Raw genomic sequence first — 21,753 nt, 5'->3', positions numbered from 1 at the left:
ACAAAATGGAAGAGAGTAGAAGAGGGGCGTCAAACATGCGGCCGTGGGCCAGAACAGGCCCGCTGAGGGGTCCCATTTCGGCCCACGTTCCTTCTTGTCTTTTTTTCCTTCCATCTGTCCTTTCTCCTTCCTTCTTTCCTCCCTTTCTTTCTTCCTTCTTTCCTTCATCGGTCCTTCCTTCCATCTGTCCTTCCTCCCTTTCTTTCTTCCTTCTTTCCTTCCATCTGTCCTTCCTTCCATCTGTCCTTCCTTCCATCTGCCCTTCCTCCCTTTCTTTCTTCTGTCCTTCCTCCCCTTCTTTCTTCTGTCCTTCCTCCCTTTCTTCCTCCCATCTGTCCTTCCACCCTTTCTTCCTTCCATCTGTCCTTCCTCCCTTGCTTTCTTCTGTCCTTCCTTCTATCTGTCCTTCCTCCCTTCCTTCCTCCCATCTGTCCTTCTCCCTTTCTTCCTTCTGTCCTTCCTTCCATCTGTCCTTCCTCCCTTCCTTCCTCCCATCTGTCCTTCCTTCCATCTGTCCTTCCTACCTTTCTTCCTTCCTTCCTTTTGCCTGTCTTCCTTCCTTCCCTTCTTATTTCCTTCCTTTCTTCCTTCTTTCCCTCCATCTTTTTAATGATCCGGCCCACATGAGATCAAATTGGTCTGTATGTGGCCCTTGAATGAAAATGAGTTTGACACCTCTGGAGTAGAACTTGTTTGCACCTCAGTCTCTACTTATCAAGGGTTCTGGGTGTATTCAACTCAAGAGACGTCTAATAAAATAATCTCAAATCAACTGTGCTGATGTCTAGAATTCAAAAACTCATAAATGTCTTTTATTCCTTGTAGATTTGTCTGGCTCATTCTAGATATCGTCCTTCTGTCCTTGAAAGCAGCAATTATGGCTGCAGGCACTTCCAGGAAATTTTGCATCAGCTGTGTTGACCTTTTTAGATATCTGTGAAGTATGGGAACATGACGTGGCCCGTTGAATATATAAGCCCATTTGCTGTATGTGCTGTTCGTTATTTGCACTATGAAAGTGTTTTAAAATAGGTTAAAGAGGTCCTGTTGTTTACTGGGAACCAGGCGGCTCAGTTGAGGGTAAGAAAAAAGAGTATTGGACAGTGATGATCACTAGTATAGTGATGATGAGCTATTGGGTTGATTTTGCTCTACTTAAGGCTCCCAAGGTTTTTAGGAAAGCTGAAGGATGGATTTAGGTTATACTCTTGTTTTAAAAACTGTTTGTTAATCACATTTTTTCATCATCTTACATAGGGCTGGGACTTAATCTTGCTCATGTCAGTTAATCGTGGTGTTCACTGTTGCCATGACAGCAAAGGTTGTATATCTTTTTAACTGTTCCTTCCTTCCTTACTTCCTTCCTCCCTCCATCCCCCTTTCTACCATCCTTTTGTCCTTTCTTCCTTTCTTTCTCCCCCCACCTTCCTCCCTTCCTCTGTCTTTCTTTCCTTCCTTCCTCCCTTCCTCTTTTCCTTTCTCCCTCCCTCCCTCCCTCCCTCCCTCCCTCCCTCCCTCTTACCTTCCATCTTTCCTCGGTCCTTCCTTCCTCCCTCCTTCTCTCTTTCTTTCCTTCCTCCATCCTCCTGTCTTCCATCCTTCTGTCCTTCCTTCCTCCCTCCCTCCTTCTTTCCTTCCTCCATCCCCCTTTCTACATGTGTGAGGGCAGCAGTGTAAAATACAAAACAAAAGAAACTGTGAAAATAAATAATCATTCATCAAGGGTGGAGATAATTGTTCATTAATCGTAATCGAGGTTAAAAGTTCAATTAATCGTGATTTTGATTTTTGCCATAATCTCCCAGCCCTACATCTTACATAAAATGTTGAAGTGACATAACTGGTCTTTGTCTTGCTGTCTTCGTTCACCAGGTGTGAGGCGTGAACGCTGCAGCTACCGAGGAACCCGACATCGCCGTGGTGGAATTCATTCCCGGGTTTCCACAGGCAGGGGTTTGGTCCGAGTCGGGCAGCGGCATCTCCACCTAGAGGCACCGCAAATCCCGCTCACCCCGCACCTTCACGGCAACCAAGCGCACCACTCGGTCATGAGCCCGGAGGAGTTCATCTCCCGCATCATGGAGGCCGAGCCCCCGGAGATCTACCTCATGGAGGATATGAAGAAGCCGTTCACTGAAGCCAGCATGATGATGTCACTCACCAACCTGGCTGACAAGGAGCTCGTCCTCATGATCAGCTGGGCCAAAAAGATTCCAGGTAAGACCAAAAATACAGAGGTATCATGTTTATCTGCAGGACTTCACATCTTTAGCTTCTTGTCGCAGTCTTGTGCTTATTTTTTACTTCACCATGAGGATGTTGGGTCTTTTTCTTTTCTCGAATGCAGCCTTGTGACGGTCATATGTGGAAACAGATCAGTGCCAAAATGTTGTATTCATTTTTTGTTAAAGTTAAAAAAGAAAATGAATTGTTGCTGAGCATTTTTAAGTTGACATTTAAAGTTTTGGACCTTTTGAAAAACACACTAATTCAAAAAACCCAGTTCCAATACGGCAGCGGCTTCAACATAGTGCAACCATACATGTATTATAAGAGCTGGATAGGGTGCCACTGCTCAGCCTTGCAGCCAGTTTGTCCCGGTGGTCACTTGTGGTATTGCAGCAAAAATATCCTCTTGCATCCCAAAAAGCGTTTTCCTCCATAGACCACTACTGTAAAAGAGACATCTCTAAAACTGTTGACAGGACACCTCGAACTGCAAACAAGGTCAATTATGACTTTTTTATTATGATTTTTTTTAACCAATGGAAGTTTTATATTGGTTAAACCTTTCTGGAGCAAAGAAAAGCGATTAAAAAATGTTCTAACAATGTAAAGTCTGTGGGCTATTCACATATTATTTTAGTCTTAAACAGTCAGATCTCAGTCTTTTTTCTCCTTTTGTACTTGACTTTTAAGCCCTTTTTTTAACAGTATAATTAACATGTGATCTAATAAGACACAGGGACACTCTGCACAGCCTTGTTGAGTAAAAGAGCCATTTCAAGGTTAAGATTAGTGTAAACACTAAGCTCATGTGCTCACAGCTGAGATCCTGGGTCAATGGAAGCAGTTTGGCTTTATCACCATCAACAGTGTGTGGAAGTCAGGCTTAGTGAACGCCTGGGGAAAAAAAAGAAAAAAGACTGAGAGTTACACTAAAAACAAACCTGAGGCTGCAGTAAACACATCATCCACACGTCATTCATACCAGCATCTGAGACGTCGCATGAGACGGATCTATAAACAAACCAGACAGATTTAGACTCATGCATAGAACATAGTAACCTCTAATCAGAATATGTCTAAAATTATAGACTGCAATTATTGAATTTCTTTTTTCTTTTTTTTCCTTCCCTACTTTCTATTATATGTTCCTGATGTTCTTTCTTTTTCCTTTTCTCTCCTCTTACTCTCCTCAGCTAGTGTTCGGCTCAGCAGGTAACTTCCAGGGAGAGGTGATAATGCGAGGAGTTCACAAAGACTCCGTTTTTCTGTGTTTTTTTTTTCTTCACTTAGACAAGTGAAAATGAGTGTGCTTTGTCTGTTTTTCATAAAAGACCCAAGACAGCAAGGACAGGTGAGCAAGGTGTTGTTGGACTTGTTGAACATTTTAAAGGTACAGAGGTGCAGAGTTACTGTTTCGTTGTAGATTTCTTTAAAAACTTAATTTACAGTTTCTTATCGTGAGTTAGAAGAGAAGAGTTTTAGCTTCATATCTTCGTGTTCTGTATAGAAACACCCAGAAAAAAACATTTCCAAAACCTTTAATATTGTCTTGTGTTTTCCATTTTTGAGGCAAAAAAATCAAGGAGTTTATTTATTATTCTGACATTTTGTAAAATAGTCTTGTATACTTTGTTCAAGAAGAATAAACCATATTCTGAATTTCCAATTTCTATTTAAATTAACAAAGCACAGTGAGACGTGACAGTGGTTTTGTAACATGAGACTTTTAATTTAAGGCCATGCAGCTTTATTTCTATAACGCATTTCATACATAGGGGCAACTCTATGTGCTTTACATAAAAACAATATATTAAACATTATAAATGGGAAACATTAAAACATACAATTAAAACAATGTTATGTACTAAGGATAGTATCGGTATCGGGGTTTTAGAACCGGTGTTTGTTCTGTTGGCTTCAGCATTTCCGAATGTGCTTGAACGCAGCATGGGACGTTTACCGGCACGCGCTTGATGACGTTTAACAACAACAACACGCTAGACTCCTGGGTCGCCTATGGTGGGTCGCTAACCGCGGCTAACCGTCGCCTGCTAACCGTTGCTAACAAGTTCATAGCGTCGTCCACCGCCATGTACACGGACACACAAACTAGAAACAGTGTTTATCTCCTCGTTGTCGTTTTCTCGGTTATGTTTTCGGTGAGTCACCTCTGTGACGTCACCGCCAGAGTCCGGTGGGTCCTATCTGGGTGCTACTCTGCTGGAGACACAACAGCTGAGAGGAGCGGCAAGACATGATCAGTTATGAGTTTGCTTGTTAACGTTTTTCCTCTTTTTGTTGACATGTATACTGAACAGTGGTACCTGTAGTAATGTTGCATTGCCTCTCTATATTCTTGGCGTATTCAGAAGGTGGTATAGATTACTTTGATGCTAAAAAATGTAGAAAAGAGGTTTTGACATCCACTTTTTAAAGAGTGAATTTTGTATTTAGATTCTAGTTTCACATTCAGACAGTCAGAAGGGGAAAGATCAAGTGTGAAAGTGCAGAAAAGAAATGGGATGCAGCCTCTGCCTCTCATCAAAAGTGTTTATCATGTGACTGATGAGTGTCACCTGTGTGACTCGACCACCTTTTGAAACCAGACAGAAAGCAGCTTTTGTCTGTTGAAGTGATGGAAACTGCTTTGAAGCTTTAAGAGTGCAATAGTTTTATTTAGTGAGTATCAGACCTGCAGATAAAGTGCACCTCCCTACAACAGCTGTTCAGTTTTCTGTGTTACTTTGTGAATAAGATGCAGATGTTTTCATGTACTGGATATGTGAATGAATTATCATCTATGAAACTCAAATCTGCAGTCGAGTTATTTGCATTTCTTCATTGTTTTTGTTCTAACTTTAATAATTAGAGAGGATACAAGAAAGGAGACACTAGAAGAAAAAGTCCAAAAGAGGAAAAAATGCCACCAGTAACATCTGCTATGTCATTTTAAAGCTTGCACAGTGTGTTCATTTGTTTGATTGCCTCAGCACATAACCTTTAACCTTCCCTAGTCATTTTCTGGATTCCTGATGAAACAAAGTTGGCATAAATAGTTTTTGTTTTGGAGGGAAAAGCAATTTTTTTGGTGGAGCATGTCAACTGTAAATCATTTTTTGACCCCTGGTATTTTTGGATTATCAGACATTTGGAGTCTCTAATCAAACTGCTTTCATTTTTAGGTGAATTATTCCTTTAATGCACAGTGTAATGATGAACAGAAAATACATTTTAATTCAAGCTCGAATGTGAAACCATTTGTGTCTTCAGGCTTTGTAGAGTTGAGTCTAGCAGATCAGATCCACCTGCTGAAGTGCTGCTGGCTGGAGATCCTGATGCTGGGCCTGATGTGGAGGTCTGTGGATCATCCTGGAAAACTCATCTTCTCTCCAGACTTCAAACTCAACAGGTGAGGAAGCAACTTTTTCTTCTTTTTTTTTTTAACAGTGCAAGACTTATTTATGATTGAAAACACAGACATAAGACTTTTAGTAATCTCCTGTGTTGCTTTGTTTGGAGTTGAAATAGACCCATCACTGTCCTCAATACACTACAAATATTTAATTTCCTTCCAAATAAGACAGAACATAACTTGGACCTGATCTTAGAAACTGTTGTTGTATGACTGTTAGGTGCTTAGGAAGTTGTTCATGGGGATATCATTCACATATTTACAAGACATGACCTTGGCAAAGACTTTTTCTTGTCTTCACTCCCACATGCTTGTTCGCTTTTGTTGGCTTTCTGTTCATTGTTTTTATGTGCATGACTTTATTGAATTATTTATTTAAATCTGCAGTCTAGGCATGATGAGTTGAGATGAGCTCTTGTACATTTGGTGTTTTTGCAGCTTCTTAACTGTATATTTAACATGATAATTTCCACTTTATGCTTCTTAATGCTGCATTTAAGGAAGAAATATTACACTCTTTACTCCACTACAATCAGCTATTGTTTCTAATAAATCGTCTTATTCACAAATTAAAGGGAAAAAAACACCATTAAGTGTTTTGGTAAGGTGTTGGGTGAAGTCTCTGGACTCTACTGGACGTATAAACACCATTCTTATAAAATATATTACCTCATTTATTGTTTTGATGATGATGATGATGAAGAGTGCTGTCTAACATATTGGTCCAAAATCTCCCATAGATGTTAAATTAGCCAAAACGTGACCATCTCAGCATTTTTATACATACAGAGAGTTAATTGCTTAAGTTTACCATACTCATCACCATCTGTAAAATATCTAAATACTCATTTCACCAAAACAGTAGGAGATGACTGTGACTAGGCTTTTCGCCGATCTGATTGGCTATATCGGCTTGGCCGATATTTTGCATTTTATGTAATTTGTGAGAGCCAATAAAGAACATGAGTTTAAGAAAAGGAGCGTGGACAAAGAAGACGTGATCGCCCCCAAAAATCCTGATCGTGTAAAGCCGAACTGTGACAGAAATAAAGTTTTTTTTTGGGATCAAGTGTTTTATTTTGTTTTAAGGAAAGGCATAAACATACAAAATGCAGAAGAGAAGAAAGAAAGAGAGGAAAAAATAAATTAAAAAATTACATATATATGCACATAAAAATAAATATATATTCCATACGTCCATATATAGGCGTATATACATATAAACAACCAACTAAGATAAAATAATAATAGAAAATAAAAGTAAATAAATACATAAATAATTATAAAAATAAATAAAATGAAATAGAATTTAAAATAAATAAATAAATTAATAAAATATGTATATAAAATATATAATGAAATACGAATATAATGAAATCATAGCAAAAGTTGACAGAAATAAAGTTAAATAAAGGCTGCAGTCATTATTTAGAAGTATTTCCGGTCCTTGACTCCCTTGACTATAAGTGACCCTCTGATGTTTTGAATATGAGTCTCGTGTGCAGCTGCCATGTGTTTTCCACAACCCTGATGTTGGTAACGGTGTAATCTTCCCACATTGTTACACTGTGATGACGAGTGGACATCACACAATAAACAGGGAGTTCACTCACAGACCTTGAAACCGTAAAGATATCAGCGGCGTTTGCTGCAGATATATCACTGATTCTTCTGGACCGCCGGCTCTTTTTCTTTGCCAAAAAAAAAATCTTTTATCACTCCGCGTTCCCTCCTGCTCTGACCTTCAACTTTGTCCAGGCGACGGTCGGCTGTTTCTTTTTTCTTTTTTTTTTTAATTCACAGTTAACAGGCTGCACCTTTTTTTTTTTTTTTTTTTACCAGTGTTTGAGGTTTCCTGATGAGCTGGAATAAAGCTATAGTAAGCTAAAGTTATTTGCTGTATAGGGACATTTGTGGGTAATGAATAGTTCTTTTAGGTGTTTGAATTGCAGAGAAATGATGACAGTCAATATGCAGCAGCAGGAATGACCAAATGCGACATCTATAAACCCAATCACATGTCTCAAAGCGTTACAAAGCCTTTTTAAATGTATTTTTAAATACTTATTTATGGTTGAATGTGAGTTTAAACGTGTCATGTTTTGCTACACCACTCTTAATTTTTACCCTAACCCCTTTTGGACATTCTTAGCTTATCACAGATGTGTCGGTAGAATATGTCGACCAATAATTAACCAGAAAAGGGTTGAACGCCATGAAATGCCACGAGACTATCGTGTTGACATATTTTTATATGTAATAAAAAGAGAAGTGATAAAGTAAATTGACCTGGATTGGTAGATTACAATAAAAATTCCCTGATCACGTTCTTGCTCTCTGCAGCATAAACCCCCACTCCTCTCTGTTTTAGGAGCACTATATTGTAAATTATTATTATTATAGAAAGCTATTATATATATATATATTAGACTGGTGGTGTTTTATATTTTTCTGTGAATGCAAATAAATCCCATTATATTTGATGATGATCCTAATATTTTGTCCACTCCATTAACATACATGAGAGGGGTAAAATATTAGCAACATTTAAAGATAAGGCATTCCAGTATCCATCAAACTATGACCTTAATTGAGCTGTAATAGATTACATTAGATTGTACAGGTAATAAAGTGTGTGTGGGTGTGTGTGTGGTTTAATTATTAAAAAACATTTCTAAAATTACATCAAAAGAGATTCATATGGACCCTGGTTTCTTTATTTTAGGACTGTATCCAAAAGATCACACGTGCCTTAAGCGTGAACCAACGCTGATAAATCTTTGTCTTCTGCACACTAAGAGATCAATTGCAATGTTTTGGAAAAAAATACTTGTAATCTAAGTATTACTTTTTGGGCCAGACAAATACTCTTCACCTTGCCTCTTGAAAGAATAAGGGAGGTAAGGTTTGTTTGAAAAAATATGGAAATCTTTTACTGTATTTATAAAAAGGTTAGATCTAACGGAGGATGTAGAGAGTGATTAAAACTGATGTACATGATAGCTGAATTAGCGATGAAATTGAGAAAGAAAAGGAAAACCCCCTAATTGTCCTTCATATCTATAATTGTATTTGTCTGAGAAGATGTTCTTATGTAATGTTGGTCAGTTTGCATATGTTGATATGGTGTGTTTGTATCAGGCGGGGAGTTCTGGTCCTCTGAAATGAGGCCAACACGGAAGTAACTTAGAACTGCATTCTATCAAAAGGCCACCGGGGGGCGACCGTCTCTATACAAGTCAATGGAGAATTCACCAACTTCTCACTTGATTTCTAACCTCAGTAAACGTTTTCAAAATGTGTTTATGGTCTCAATCGCTAGTTTAAAGCCTTCTTCAATGCAGTATGATGTTCATTTGGGACATTTTGGCCTCCTTGATTTTATATGTGACGATAAAGCAGGGTATGCATTAGGGCGTGGCTACGTCCTGATTGACAGGTTGATTGACCAATGTCCTCGAGATCCAGCCCTCGCAACCATAGCAACCTCCCCGCTCCGCCCATGGCCCGCCCCGCCTCATGCCCATATAAGTAGAATCCGTGTTTTTATTTTTCCCAGCATGCACCTGAAATTTTCAAGATGGCGCTGCCCAGATTCGAAAACTATTGGCTTCCGAGCAGCAGTCCACAAACCAATGGGTGACGTCACGGATGTTACATCCATTTCTTTTATACAGTCTATGGTTTTTATGTATGTGATGTGTAAGCTTCCTGAAAAACTTTCAATAAATATAATGTTGGAAAAAAAAAAAAAATTCTAAAACATGTTGACTGTAGTTTTTTAGCAAAAGCAATCAAAGTAGTGAAAATAATGCATTTGTTGGGAACTATTTTCAATGGCGGATTAAAACATGTGGTGTAAAAATAGAGAGAGAGTGTAAATGAATGCAAGAATATAGAAAAAGAGTCTTCCACTAAATCTACAGGACTGATGGATTGAGTTTAGTGTTTGACCTTTCTTTCCCACACTACCACGGAAACTATCACTATAGGCTTAAGTTAGCCTTGACGTGTTCTCATAACACAGCCTCACTTTTCTCTGTTGAGTGGTCTCGGTTAGCCTGAAGTAGCCCTTTCTCCTTGGACAGCTGAGAAAAACATCCTGGATTCAAATCCCATCGACTCACTCAACAAGCATCCCGAACAAAGCCTGAAAGCTAAAAAGAGTCTAATTTCCTCCATCTAATTGACTCTTTTAAAAAAAAACTCCTTTCATTCTCATTCTCATTCTCATTTACACGCTTCCTTCACCGACACATTTTCACGTTATTACCCTTGTGGTTCTTTACTCGCTCTTTCTTTTAAAGGTACTAAAGATGAAAGATTTCACAGAGGAGGCTGATTTTCAAGTGTTTTGAACCAAAAAAAAAAAAAAAGCTGCCACGGTGTGAATTACCCGGTCTGCTGTTCCTAACTCAAATAACCAAATGTGTCAAGTTTGGAGGTGCAATGTTTTTAGAAGATAACAGGTCCAAAGTTCATGTTTTTGTCAGTAACCAATCAACACTTTAGTATATTGTTGGAGGAACTAATGTGAGGAATTTAATAAGTCCCCTGTCTCCGGTTCAGCGCATAAATTTGCATCACAGCTTTAACGACTCTGTTGAGTTTGGGATATTTTTTTTTTTTTGCATTTATAATCGAAATCTCAGCAGCAGCATTTTCATTTTCTTTCTGTATGAATTTATCAAAAGTATCAATCTGACTAAAACTAGGTCAGTTAGAGAGCCGTCATGTCAGTTTTCGTTACCTTTCCAGCTCTGTTCAATACCTTTTGCCTTTTCATCTTTCATTCCTTACCCGTATCTTTCTATTTCTCTCTTTTTTCACTTTTCATCCATATTTTATTCATCCTGATGCCTCTGTCCCTTCTCTATTACCATCTTCATCCTATTCTTTCTTTCTTTCTCTTTGTATTTCCATCTTTACCCCTTCCTCTCTCGTGTGCTTTTTAAAAACAAATCCCACCTTTAATTTGAATCTCTCTCTCTCTCTCTCTCTCTCTCTCTCTCTCTCTCTCTCTCTCTCTCTCTCTCTCTCTCTCTCTCTCTCTCTCTCTCTCTCTCTCTCTCTCTCTCTCTCTCTCTCTCTCTCTCTCTCTCTCTCTCTCTCTCCCTCCCTCTCCCCCCCCGCAGGGAGGAGGGACAGTGCGTGGAGGGCATCATGGAGATTTTCGACATGCTGCTGGCAGCCACGTCTCGGTTCCGCGAGCTGAAGCTGCAGAGGGAGGAGTACGTCTGTCTCAAGGCCATGATCCTCCTCAACTCCAGTGAGTCTTTACCGCAGTCTTCACTTCATTTCCTCTGAGACGGATGAGTTGGTTTGCAGTGACCAATAAATTCTCCTGGTCTATCCTTATCCAATCAGTGTTTTTGGTCCTTGAATAACCCGGATCAGTTCGTTCCTCTGCTTTTGTTGTGGTTACTAAAACAGTAATCTGGAACTTCATAGGTCAATGACAGCTGTCACATACCTGCCACACATTATAAACCAGATCTGACCAGAGAGAAAACCAAACTAGTTATTTCAATTATCTTACAACCCAAAATCAGAATATATGGATGCTCTTTGACCTGATAGCCATAAGACCTCCTCAAAATATCAAAATCATTGCATTGCCTCCTGTATATTCAGTCCCACTTTGAGGTTTTTGGTCCTATGTTTAGGTCTGTTAGTGAATCTGTTAGTTTGCAGGATATCTGACCAAATCAGGCATTACGAAGCTTCTCCACAGCAGGGTTAAACAGAGGTGCAGCAGGCGTATTTGTGTCTGGGAACATAAAAAAAAAAAACAGACACAATTACTAGACGGCTTAATGAGTGTGTGAGTATTTAAGTGTCAGTCAAAGGCAGAGCAGTTGGCTGAGTAGAGACAGCAGGAGCGGAGAACACATTAACCAGACAACAGTGAAAAAGTGTCATTTTAGCCATTATGGGAAAAACTACAGTTGATATAATCTATCACCGGTGATGTTTCTCAGTTTAACCTGTAAAAGCATCAATCAGCACTGGCTGACTGAAACAAGAAGCAGAGGACTTCCATCAGATTTTTACTGGATTGCTTATTGCTACAGAAGAGTGAGAAGAGGAAAGGCTCGATAGCAGATTGGTTCGTTATTTTGGGGATCCCAAATGGAGCAGACTACTACAGCTCAACCCTGCTCATCCTTTTCTTGGTTGCTACTATTCTTCACAAATGACCATTATTATTATTTAATGCAAAGAGCTACTGAAACCAAATTTACACACACATATCATATTGACTCTTGTGCATTTTTGTACAATCTGATGGCGTCTACTTGAAAAGCCACAATTCAGTAGCCATGAATATTATAATTAATGAAAACTAAGACTAAAACTAGCTGTGAAAATATAATTTTGTTAACTGAAATACAAATAAAAACCTAATACAATAAACTACAATAAACAATGCAAAACAAACTAAAAGGAAACATAAAACCAGCTTTAATGTTTTGCTATTGATTTAGCTCCAGGTGATAATTACTGAGCTCTACTGTGGGTTTGTTTCCTCATTCTTTACTGGAAATGTCGACTTTAAAGACATCTGTACTCATTTGAGCCCATATCAGATCTTAAATACACGAGTGGAAAACGTGAACGACTTCAGCAATAAAGATTACAGCTGTTTATGGACGTGGGCGACGAGGTGATGTCATGTTGTGACTGCTGTAAAAAAAAAAAAACTATGCAGAGCAGGCTGAAGCAGAAATATTATAGTTAACTAAAACTAGGAATAAAACTAAAACTAGCTGTGAAGAAATAATTGTGTTAACTGAAATATATATAAAAACTAACCCTAACCCTATCAGCTTCATTCTGGTTATTAAAACAGACCAGAGGTGGTAATTACTGAGCTCTGCTGTGGTTTGAGTTACTGGTTAACAAATAAAATAATAATAAAATAGCTTTTTGCACAATATGCTACCTTTTTAATAAACAATGATTTGGTTAAATCATATTTGGTGTAATGCATCCTTTCATCCTTTTCAGCTTCTTCAAATCAAGTATTTCCTCCTAATACCTGAAAAACTAAAAATAAGCCAATTCCTCAAAATAAAAATAAAACTACTTAATCACTTGTTAAACTAAAACTAACCTGGAGAAAAAAAAGAAACTGAAACTAATGAAAATTTCTATATTCACCCAAGTCTGAATCACTTAAATTATGCATATCTGACTTTTATCCAAATCCTAAATATTCCCATTCTTTAGATATTCTCAGTAAATCAGTAGGAATGTTTTTCACTCCGTGTATTTTCACACAAAACACAATTAGAAACGTCTAAATATTTGGGATTAAGATGACGTCTTTTAAAGATTTGGTTACCTTGGCAGAGATGAACATCGAGTACTTTCAGGGTTTTCTTTTTTTTTTTTTTTTTTTTTGTACCTCAGTGATGTCAAGTGATGCAATGGTTGAACTTGCCAATAAAAGGCTTTTAACCCTCCTGTTGTGTTCGAGTCAAGGAAATAAGGAAAGACAGGAGGGAGGGAGGGAGGGAGGAAGGAGGGAAGGAAGAAAGGGGGATGGAGGAAGGAAGGAAGGGAGGAAAGGAAATAAGGAAGGAAGGAAGGAAGGAAGGACGGAGGAAAGAAGTAAGTAAAGAAGGAGGGTGGGAGGAAATAAGGTAGGAGGGTGGGAGGAAGGAAGGAAAGAAGGACAGAGGAGAGAAGGAAGGGAGGAAGGAAGGACGGAGGAAGGAAAGAAGGTAGGAAGGAGGGAGGAAGGAAGGAAGGAAGAAAGGAGGGGGAAAGGAGGGAGGAAAGGAGGGAGGGAGGAAAGAAGGGAAGGAAGGAAGGAGGGAAGGAAGGAAGAGTCAAAACAGATGGGTCAATTTGACCCGGGAGCACAACAGGAGGGTTAAGTATTGTACGTCAGGGTTACACTACACTAACCTTTGGATGTGTTTTTTTTTTATCTGTAACGTCTTTAAAAGTGTAGCTCATCCTCCCACTGAAGCTTTGTCTGGCAGAAGGTTCTACTAGTCTGAATGAAACTGGAGATTAAATGACCTGTGAAGATGGAGTTTTATTGTTTTGAAGCTTTCATGTGTATCCAGCGGTCAAAATGTCCTCTCCCAGTCCTCACCCACTACTACTACCAACACCACCAACACCACTACCAATAGCACCAATAGCACCACCACTACCAATAGCACCAACACCACTACCACTACCACTACTACCAACACCACTACCAATAGCACTACCACTACTACCAACACCACTACCAATAGCACCACCACTACCACTACTACCAACACCACTACCAATAGCACCAACACCACCACCAACACTACCAATAGCACCACTACCACTACTACCAACACCACTACCAATAGCACCAACACCATCACTACCAATAGCACCACCACTACCACTACTACCAACACCACCAACACCAACACTACCAATAGCACCAACACCACCACCAACACTACCATTAGCACCAACACCACCACCAACACTACCAATAGCACCACCACTACCACTACTACCAACACCACTACCAATAGCACCACCACTACCACTACTACCAACACCACTACCACTACTACCAACACCACTACCAATAGCACCACCACTACCACTACTACCAACACCACTACCACTACTACCAACACCACTACCAACACCACTACCATTAGCACCAACACCACCACCAACACTACCAATAGCACCACCACTACCACTACTACCAACACCACTACCAATAGCACCACCACTACCACTACTACCAACACCACTATCAATAGCACCAACACTACCACCACCACCAGTAGCAGCACCAACAGCACTACCACCAACACCACCACCAGCACCAACACCAACAGTACCAACACCACCAACACTAACATCACCAACACCACCACTACCAACACCACCAACACCACCAGCACCAACACTACTACCAACAGCACCACCAACACCATCACTACCACCAACACCACCAACACTAACACCAACATCACCATCATCAACACCACCATCACCACCATCACCACTACCACCAACACTACCAGCAGCAGTAGCAGTCACTGTACAGGATTCATTGAGGTTACTGACCTCGCTGCATGTCCTCACAGAGTTTAATAAAGTTCCCTCCCACACACACACACACACACACACACACACACACACACACACACACACACACACACACACACACACACACACACACACACACACACACACACATACACAAGTTCACACAGGCTCATCTGCCAGACTCTGCTCCCTCTGTTGACTCTGCTCCACTGCGGCTCGGGTCGAAAAAAGTACAAGTTGTGTAAGAAGTGAAACACAGTCTGTAACGTCAAGAGAACAGGGGAGGAGATTTTAGGATTTATCGATGTGAACACATGGGTCAACTGGGTCAACCGGCTCTGTCTGTCCCTTTTGGTCCCGGTGGTGAGGGGACAAGGTGATGTACAGCAGCGTCGCCTCTCTGCTGTCCTCTAGTGTTTCATTAAGGGTTCTTCTTGAGGAACAGGATTTATGCCAGATGTTTTACAAGTGATGTTTTTTTTAATTGACCTGTGTTAATGTCAGCTTCTGCTTTAGTGACATTTTCAGCAGATATTCATAATCTTACCCAACACTGTTATACTGTGAAGTGTTGAATGAATCTTGTAGTCTTTTAAGGCTGATGGCAGGAGTGGAAGTATTTAGAGAATTTTGACCCAATGTAATTCAATTCAGAGACAAAATGCTAGAAAAAGAAGTTGTGCAAAATTGTCTTACATGATGTTTAGTGCATTTTAGAAGAACCTTTTTGGAGCTTTGTAACTGAGGCTATACAGTAATTGATTGATTGGCTATTAATCAACCTATAATAATCCTATAATCATAATCATGATTATTTGGGTCAAAATTGAAATCACGATTATTAAAACGATTGTTCTTAAACTTTAGAAACATGCTGCATTTCATGTCCATTCGGCTTAATTAATTTTCTCTCCCAGCAGCAGCCTTTTATCTGCCGCTTAACGCAACACACAGCAGAAAATGTGCAGAGATATTAGAACTGAGCTGGTTACCATGACGATAGTTCACACATCACTTCCTGGTTTTTAATAATTAGTCAGTAAACTCAGCATCGTCTGACGCAGGCTGGAAACTCTGCACTTTTATTTTTTACAGTTAAAACATTTCACTGTGTTTCAGCTTCTGGTAAACTAACGGAGCTGCAGCGGCTTCCTGTCTAAGCTTTTCAAAATAAAACCTTTGTTACTGAGCGCTATCTCATTATTATTAAAAATCGTTTCCCCTCGATTTTATTAGTTTTGAGCCCCAAAATCCTAATCACGATTTCGATTAATTGAGCAGCCTTAACCTATAATATAAAGAAAAGCTAACTGTGAGGTGTTGCTGTGCTCTTTCTTGCAGATTTGTGTACGAGCTCCCCGCAGACAGCCGAGGAGCTGGAGAGCAGGAACAAGCTGCTGCGTCTGCTGGACTCAGTGATCGATGCTCTGGTCTGGGTCATTTCCAAAATGGGCTTGTCGACCCAGCAGCAGACTCTGCGGCTCGGACACCTCACCATGCTGCTCTCACACATCCGCCACGTCAGGTACAACCAGAGAGGACAGGAAACTGTGAAACGGTGTCACTAAAAAAAGCTTCACACATTCATCTACATTTATTTAAACTTTATTTAGACTTTTCTGGACATAGTTTATGTGCACACTCATATGCATGAACATAGACTAGATATAGAGCAGGGGTGTCAAACATGCGGCCCGTGGGCCAGAACCGGCCCGCTGAGGAGTCCAATCCGGCCCACTTCCCTGCCTCCTTCATTCCATATTTCCTTCCTCCCTTTCTTTCCTTCCTTCATTCCTTTTACCCTTCCATCTGTACTTCTTTTCTTTCTTGCATCCTTCATTCATTCTGTCCGTCCATCATATCTTCCCTCCCTCCTTCCTTGCATCTTTCTTTCCTGTCTCTTTTTTCATCCCTCCTTCCTTACTTCCTTCTGTCCTTCCATCTCTCCTTCGTCCCTTTCTTCCCTCCCTCCCTCCTTCCATCTGTCCTTCCTCCCTTTCTTTCCTTCCTGTCTTCTTTTCGTTCATTTTATCCTTCGTTCCATCTTTCCGTACTTTCTTTTTCATGTTCTTCTGTCCTTCTTTCCTTTTTTCCATCCATCTTTCTGTCCGTTCATCATATCTTTCTTCCCTCCCTCCCTCCTTCCTTCCATCTTTCTTTCCTGTCTCCTTTTCGTTCCTTTTTTTCTTCCCTCCTTCCTTCCATCTTTTTAGTGGTCCGGCCCACATGAGATCAAATTGGGGTGTATGTGGCCCTTGAATGAAAATGAGTTTGACACCTCTGACATAGAGCATGAGGGGAAAAAAAGAAATCAGAATAATTAGAAAACATTCATACTGTACAAATATGGAAAATAAAATAAGACAAAAAAAGTAATTCACATCTAAAATTGTACATTTTGACATTAATGTATTATCCAATGGGCCTAAAATATCAAAACATGTCACCTTTTTTATGAATTGAATGAAAAACATGAAAAGCTTTAAAGTGTTTCCTGACAGCTTTGAAATATGAAGTAAAAATATCATTTCAATACCTGCCATAAGAAAGTCAAACCATGTTAACTTTCCTGTCTTTTATCCAGTCAAATTGAATTTCTTATCATTAAAATGTCAAAATGTGTTTTATAGTCCCGGAAATATTTGGGCTGGCTCTCTGCAGAGCTGACATTACGGCTGTGAGACGATTTATGAGGAAGATCATTTGAATCCAGAATATAATCCATACAACAATAGAAACTGATATAATGGGTTAAAGCAAATAGTTCTTCTTAACCCTCCTGTCGTCCTCCCGGGTCAAATTGACCCCATCTCTTTTGACTGTTCCTTCTTTCCTTTCTTCCTTCCTTCCTTCCTTCCTTTCTTTCTTTAATTTTTCCTATGTTCTTCCCCTCCTTCCCTCTTTCTTTGTTCTGTCCTCCTTCCATACTTTTCTCTCTTCCTGCCTTCCTTCCGTCCTTCCTCTTTTCCTCCCTCCCTCCCTCCCTCCCTCCTTACTCATTTCCTTCCTTCCTTCCTTTCTTCCTTCCTTCCTTCCTCTTTCCCTCCCTCCTTACTCGTTTCTTTCCTTATTTCCTTCCTTCCTCCTGTCCCTCCTTCCACCTTTCCTTCCTCCCTTCCTTCTTTCCTTATTTCCTCCCTCCCTTCCTTGCTTCCTTCCTTCCTTCCTCCAATCCTTCTCTCCTTCCTTCCTCTTTTCCTCCCTCCCTCCCTCCTTACTCCTTTCTTTCCTCCTTCCTTCCTTCCTTCCTTCCTCCTGTCCTTCGTTGACTTGAGGACAACAGGAGGGTTCAAGAGATATTTAGCATCATTAGAAGCTTGTAAAGAAGTCGTGTTGTATGTGAGTGAAGTGCTGATACTGTTTATGTGATGATTAGTCTCATAAAGTAGTAACGCCTAGTCGGTCCTACACGTGGAGATCACGAGCTGAGCCCATACAATCAGCTGGCAGGCGTGATACAGTACGCTGTCACATCATATCAGCGTTGGCATGTTTACAATTTCTCACTAATAAAACTTTTCATGTCAACACAAGTCGTAACAACAGGGGAACTGATATCTGACCTGGCTCTCTATAACACACAAGTGACTGAAAACCAAGTAAACATGAACGTCTCACATCAGCCAAAGTCTGTTTAATGTGAAATTTATTGGACGTGTATTTTTCCAAAGCGCAGTAGTTTAAATTCTTACATGTCCAGCTCAGTTATCATACAGTGATTTGAATCCTGGCAACATGTTAACATTAAATCTTTCTCATCTCTACCATCAATCCCATGTGATATGAACGCAGCGTTAAACTATAAACTGTTTTATTGACTCTTAAAAGTCTTGATTCCTTCATCTGACAATGTACAAAACTTATTCAACTTAGTGTTGAAATGGAGAGACATGGTTCAGCATGTATATCAGAAGGAGTACTGAATGTAAAATGAGGAGGAATCTGAGACTATGTGAAAAAAGATGGTTCAATTGTTCAGTTGAATTATTGACAGCCATTAAGAGGAGCACCATTGGTACCTTTTATTTAAAAGAGGCCCTGTATGTTTGGGGGGGTTTTGTTTTTGTTTGTTTCACCTTTTCTTCCCTTTCTTTTATTGTATTTTTTTTTAGATACTTCCTGCTCTTCTGGAAGACAAAAACCCCCTTAAAAAACCCCTTGAAAAACCGATTTTTTTGACTGTTCCTTCCTTCCTTCCTACCTTCCTTTTTTCTTCTGGCCTTCTTTCCTCTTTTCCCTTTGTCCCTCCCTCCGTCCTACCTTCCTTCTTTCCTCCGTCCTTCCTTCCTCCCTCCTTCCTTTCCTTCCTTCCTTCCTTCCTCCTTCTTTCCCCTCCTTCATTTCATCTGTCCTTCTTCCCTCCTCCCTCCCTCCTTTCCTTCCTTCCTCCCTTCTCCCTCCCTCCTTCTTTCCTTCCTTCCTACCTTCTTCCCTCCCTCTGTCCTACCTTCCTCCCTCCCTCCTTCCTTTCACCTGTCCTTCTTTCCTTCCTTCTTCCCTCCCTCCTTTTCTTCCTTCCTCCTTTCCCTCCTTTCTTTCCTTCCTTCTTTCATCTGTCCTTCCTTCCTTCCTTCCTCTTTTTTTTAATGTATTGTAAATATTGTTATTGATCTATTTAATTAAAATAACATTACTTGTGTTGAAAATGTCATCAGTATGTAGCTTGTTTTACATCCACAAGATGCATAAAATGAAATGATATATCGGTGCAGTCTCCCTTTTGATCCGCAGGCTCAGTTGACAGATTCTTTATCTTGCAGCACTATATAATAATTATTCTATATATAGAATAATACACTCTGAAAATGAACATTTTAACTTGGAAACAAGTGAAGATTAACTCACTTAATTAGCAGAGATTTTGGACCCATTTTAACCCTTACATACTGCTCAGGGTCTAATTTGACCCATTTTTACAGTTGAGAGAGGAAACACCTAAAAAACTTCTATTTTAGCCAGAAATGTGACTTATCCTCATGTGACCCAGATTATATAAAATTATTATACAAGTATTTTTTTGTAGCTGATACACATTGTTGTTGAGTGTTTGACTCCATATTCATTAAAAAAACTCAAAAACCCATCATTCAAAAAATAATGAATTGAAAGCGTTTGATTGTAAATATCTTTTCAATCAACAAGAAGCATCAAAAACTCAAGAACTCACTCTCTGTGTTCTCTCAAAGCTTCATTATAAGGTGTTCAAGTCTGCAATGAGATAATTATGAGGGGATATTCTGAATTAGACCTTTTTTAGTTTTCAATAACAGACTTGCTCTTGTTCTCTGTGCAGTAACAAAGGCATGGACCATCTGTCCACCATGAAGAGGAAGAACAGGGTCCTGGTGTACGATCTTCTCCTGGAGATGCTGGACGCCAACACATCCAGCAGCAGCAGCAGCAGTCAGACGTCTGCGTCCTCACCGAGCTCTGACGCTTTCTCCGAGCAGCAGCAACAGTACGGCCAACCCTCCCCCCACCTGCAGCCAGACCAGACCACCGCAGACCACACCGCCGTGCCTCCACTCGGACCAGCTGAGGCTCTGATCCTGGACAGACACCTGAAGGCTGCGGCCCTCCAGTCCTCACCTCCGCCTCAGAGCTTAGTGGTGGATCACATGACTGCAGAGAACGACGAGTAAGTTCAAGAAGAAGTGACAGAAAAAGTTTTATTTATATTTAAAAAAAATATTCAAGTAAAATGAAGAAGAGGAGAGGTTCATTTTGTTGTTTCATGCTCTTAGATCAGGTGAAGAAAGAAAAGTAGAAGAAGAAAGATTAGGAAAAAGGAAAGGAGGGTGGAATTTAGGAAACAGGGAAATGAGGAAGGAAGAAAGCAAGAGAGGAAATAAGTAGTAAAAACAAGAAAAGGAGAAAGGATGATGTAGGTATGAAGGAAGAATGGCATAGAAAGAATGTAATAAAGAAGGAAAAAGTAAAGAAATAAGAAAATGAAAGGACATCAGACAGGGAAAAAGGGGAAGACCGTAAAGAAACAAGGACTGAAGAGGGGAAAGAAAAGATGGAACAAAGTTTTAAAAAAAAAATGTATGGGAAGGAACGAAATGCAGAAAGAGAAGTACAGTAGGAGGAGAAGAAAAGGAGAGGAAGTAATGCATGGAAATAATAAAAAACAAAGAAAAAAGGAGGAAAAGAAAGGACACAGAATTAGGATAAGGAATGGCACCAAAGAAAAAAGGAAATGTGGACAGATGTAAGAAAGGAAGAGAAGTAGAAATGATGGAAAGATAAAAGGAAAGACAGGAGAAAAGAAGAGGAAAGAGTGGAGGGGAAAAAAGTAAACCTATAATAAGGAAATGTAGAGGAAGGAAGGAAATATTTACTCTGCAGTTGAAGTAAGTTTTGACTGTGCAAATAGTTCTTCTTAACCCTCGTGTCGTCCTCCTGGGTCAAATTGACCCCATCTCTTTTGACTGTTCCTTCTTTTCTTCCTTCCTTCCTTCCTTCCTTCCTTCCTTTAATTTTTCCTATGTTCTTCCCCTCCCTCCTTCCTTCTTTCTTTGTTCCGTCCTCCTTCCATACTTTTCTCTCTTCCTGCCTTCCTTCCGTCCTACCTCTTTTCCTCCCTCCCTCCCTCCTTACTCATTTCCTTCCTTCCTTCCTTCCTTCCTTCCTTCCTTCCTCTTTCCCTCCCTCCTTACTCGTTTCTTTCCTTATTTCCTTTCTTCTCTGATCCTGAGTTATTATACACCAAAATAAACCCATCCTCCTCCTTTTATGTTCTTCTTGTCCTCTCAGTTACATCCATACGGAGCCGTGGTCACTGGAATAGAGAGACGGACGACATCATCGCTGATCGCGTTGCTATGGAAACCTGAAAGCCTTAGACTGCCGGACTGTAAAGAGACAAACTGAGACTGAAACCTTAAAACCTTTCCACCCCCCCCCACAAAGATGGAGGGAAGGAAACCCCCCTCCCCCCCACCCCCACACCCACCCCCTCCAAAAAAAAAAAAAAAAGGATAAAAACATAGAAAGTGCTGTCGTGAGGTAAAAGTTTTTTTCTCTTGTTAAGATGTTTT

General features: G+C 40.0%; 1 protein-coding gene across 3 annotated transcripts in view; it reads left to right on the top strand.

The window, feature by feature from the left end:
• Positions 1 to 21,644, top strand: part of esr2b (estrogen receptor 2b) — a 53,592-nt gene extending 31,948 nt beyond the window's left edge. For all 3 annotated transcript variants that reach the window (XM_053336048.1, XM_053336047.1, XM_053336049.1), the window contains exons 5-10: positions 1,873 to 2,217; positions 5,500 to 5,638; positions 10,777 to 10,910; positions 16,052 to 16,235; positions 20,004 to 20,348; positions 21,470 to 21,644. In XM_053336048.1, coding sequence (XP_053192023.1) covers positions 1,873 to 2,217; positions 5,500 to 5,638; positions 10,777 to 10,910; positions 16,052 to 16,235; positions 20,004 to 20,348; positions 21,470 to 21,503 — 1,181 coding nt within the window. In that variant the 3' untranslated portion in view covers positions 21,504 to 21,644. The remainder of the gene's footprint in view (positions 1 to 1,872; positions 2,218 to 5,499; positions 5,639 to 10,776; positions 10,911 to 16,051; positions 16,236 to 20,003; positions 20,349 to 21,469) is intronic.
• Positions 21,645 to 21,753: the final 109 nt, after the last annotated feature.

Source organism: Scomber japonicus, chromosome 16 (assembly GCF_027409825.1).
Source record: "Scomber japonicus isolate fScoJap1 chromosome 16, fScoJap1.pri, whole genome shotgun sequence".
NCBI lineage: Eukaryota > Metazoa > Chordata > Actinopteri > Scombriformes > Scombridae > Scomber > Scomber japonicus.
This window is presented reverse-complemented; position numbering and strand designations above follow the sequence as displayed.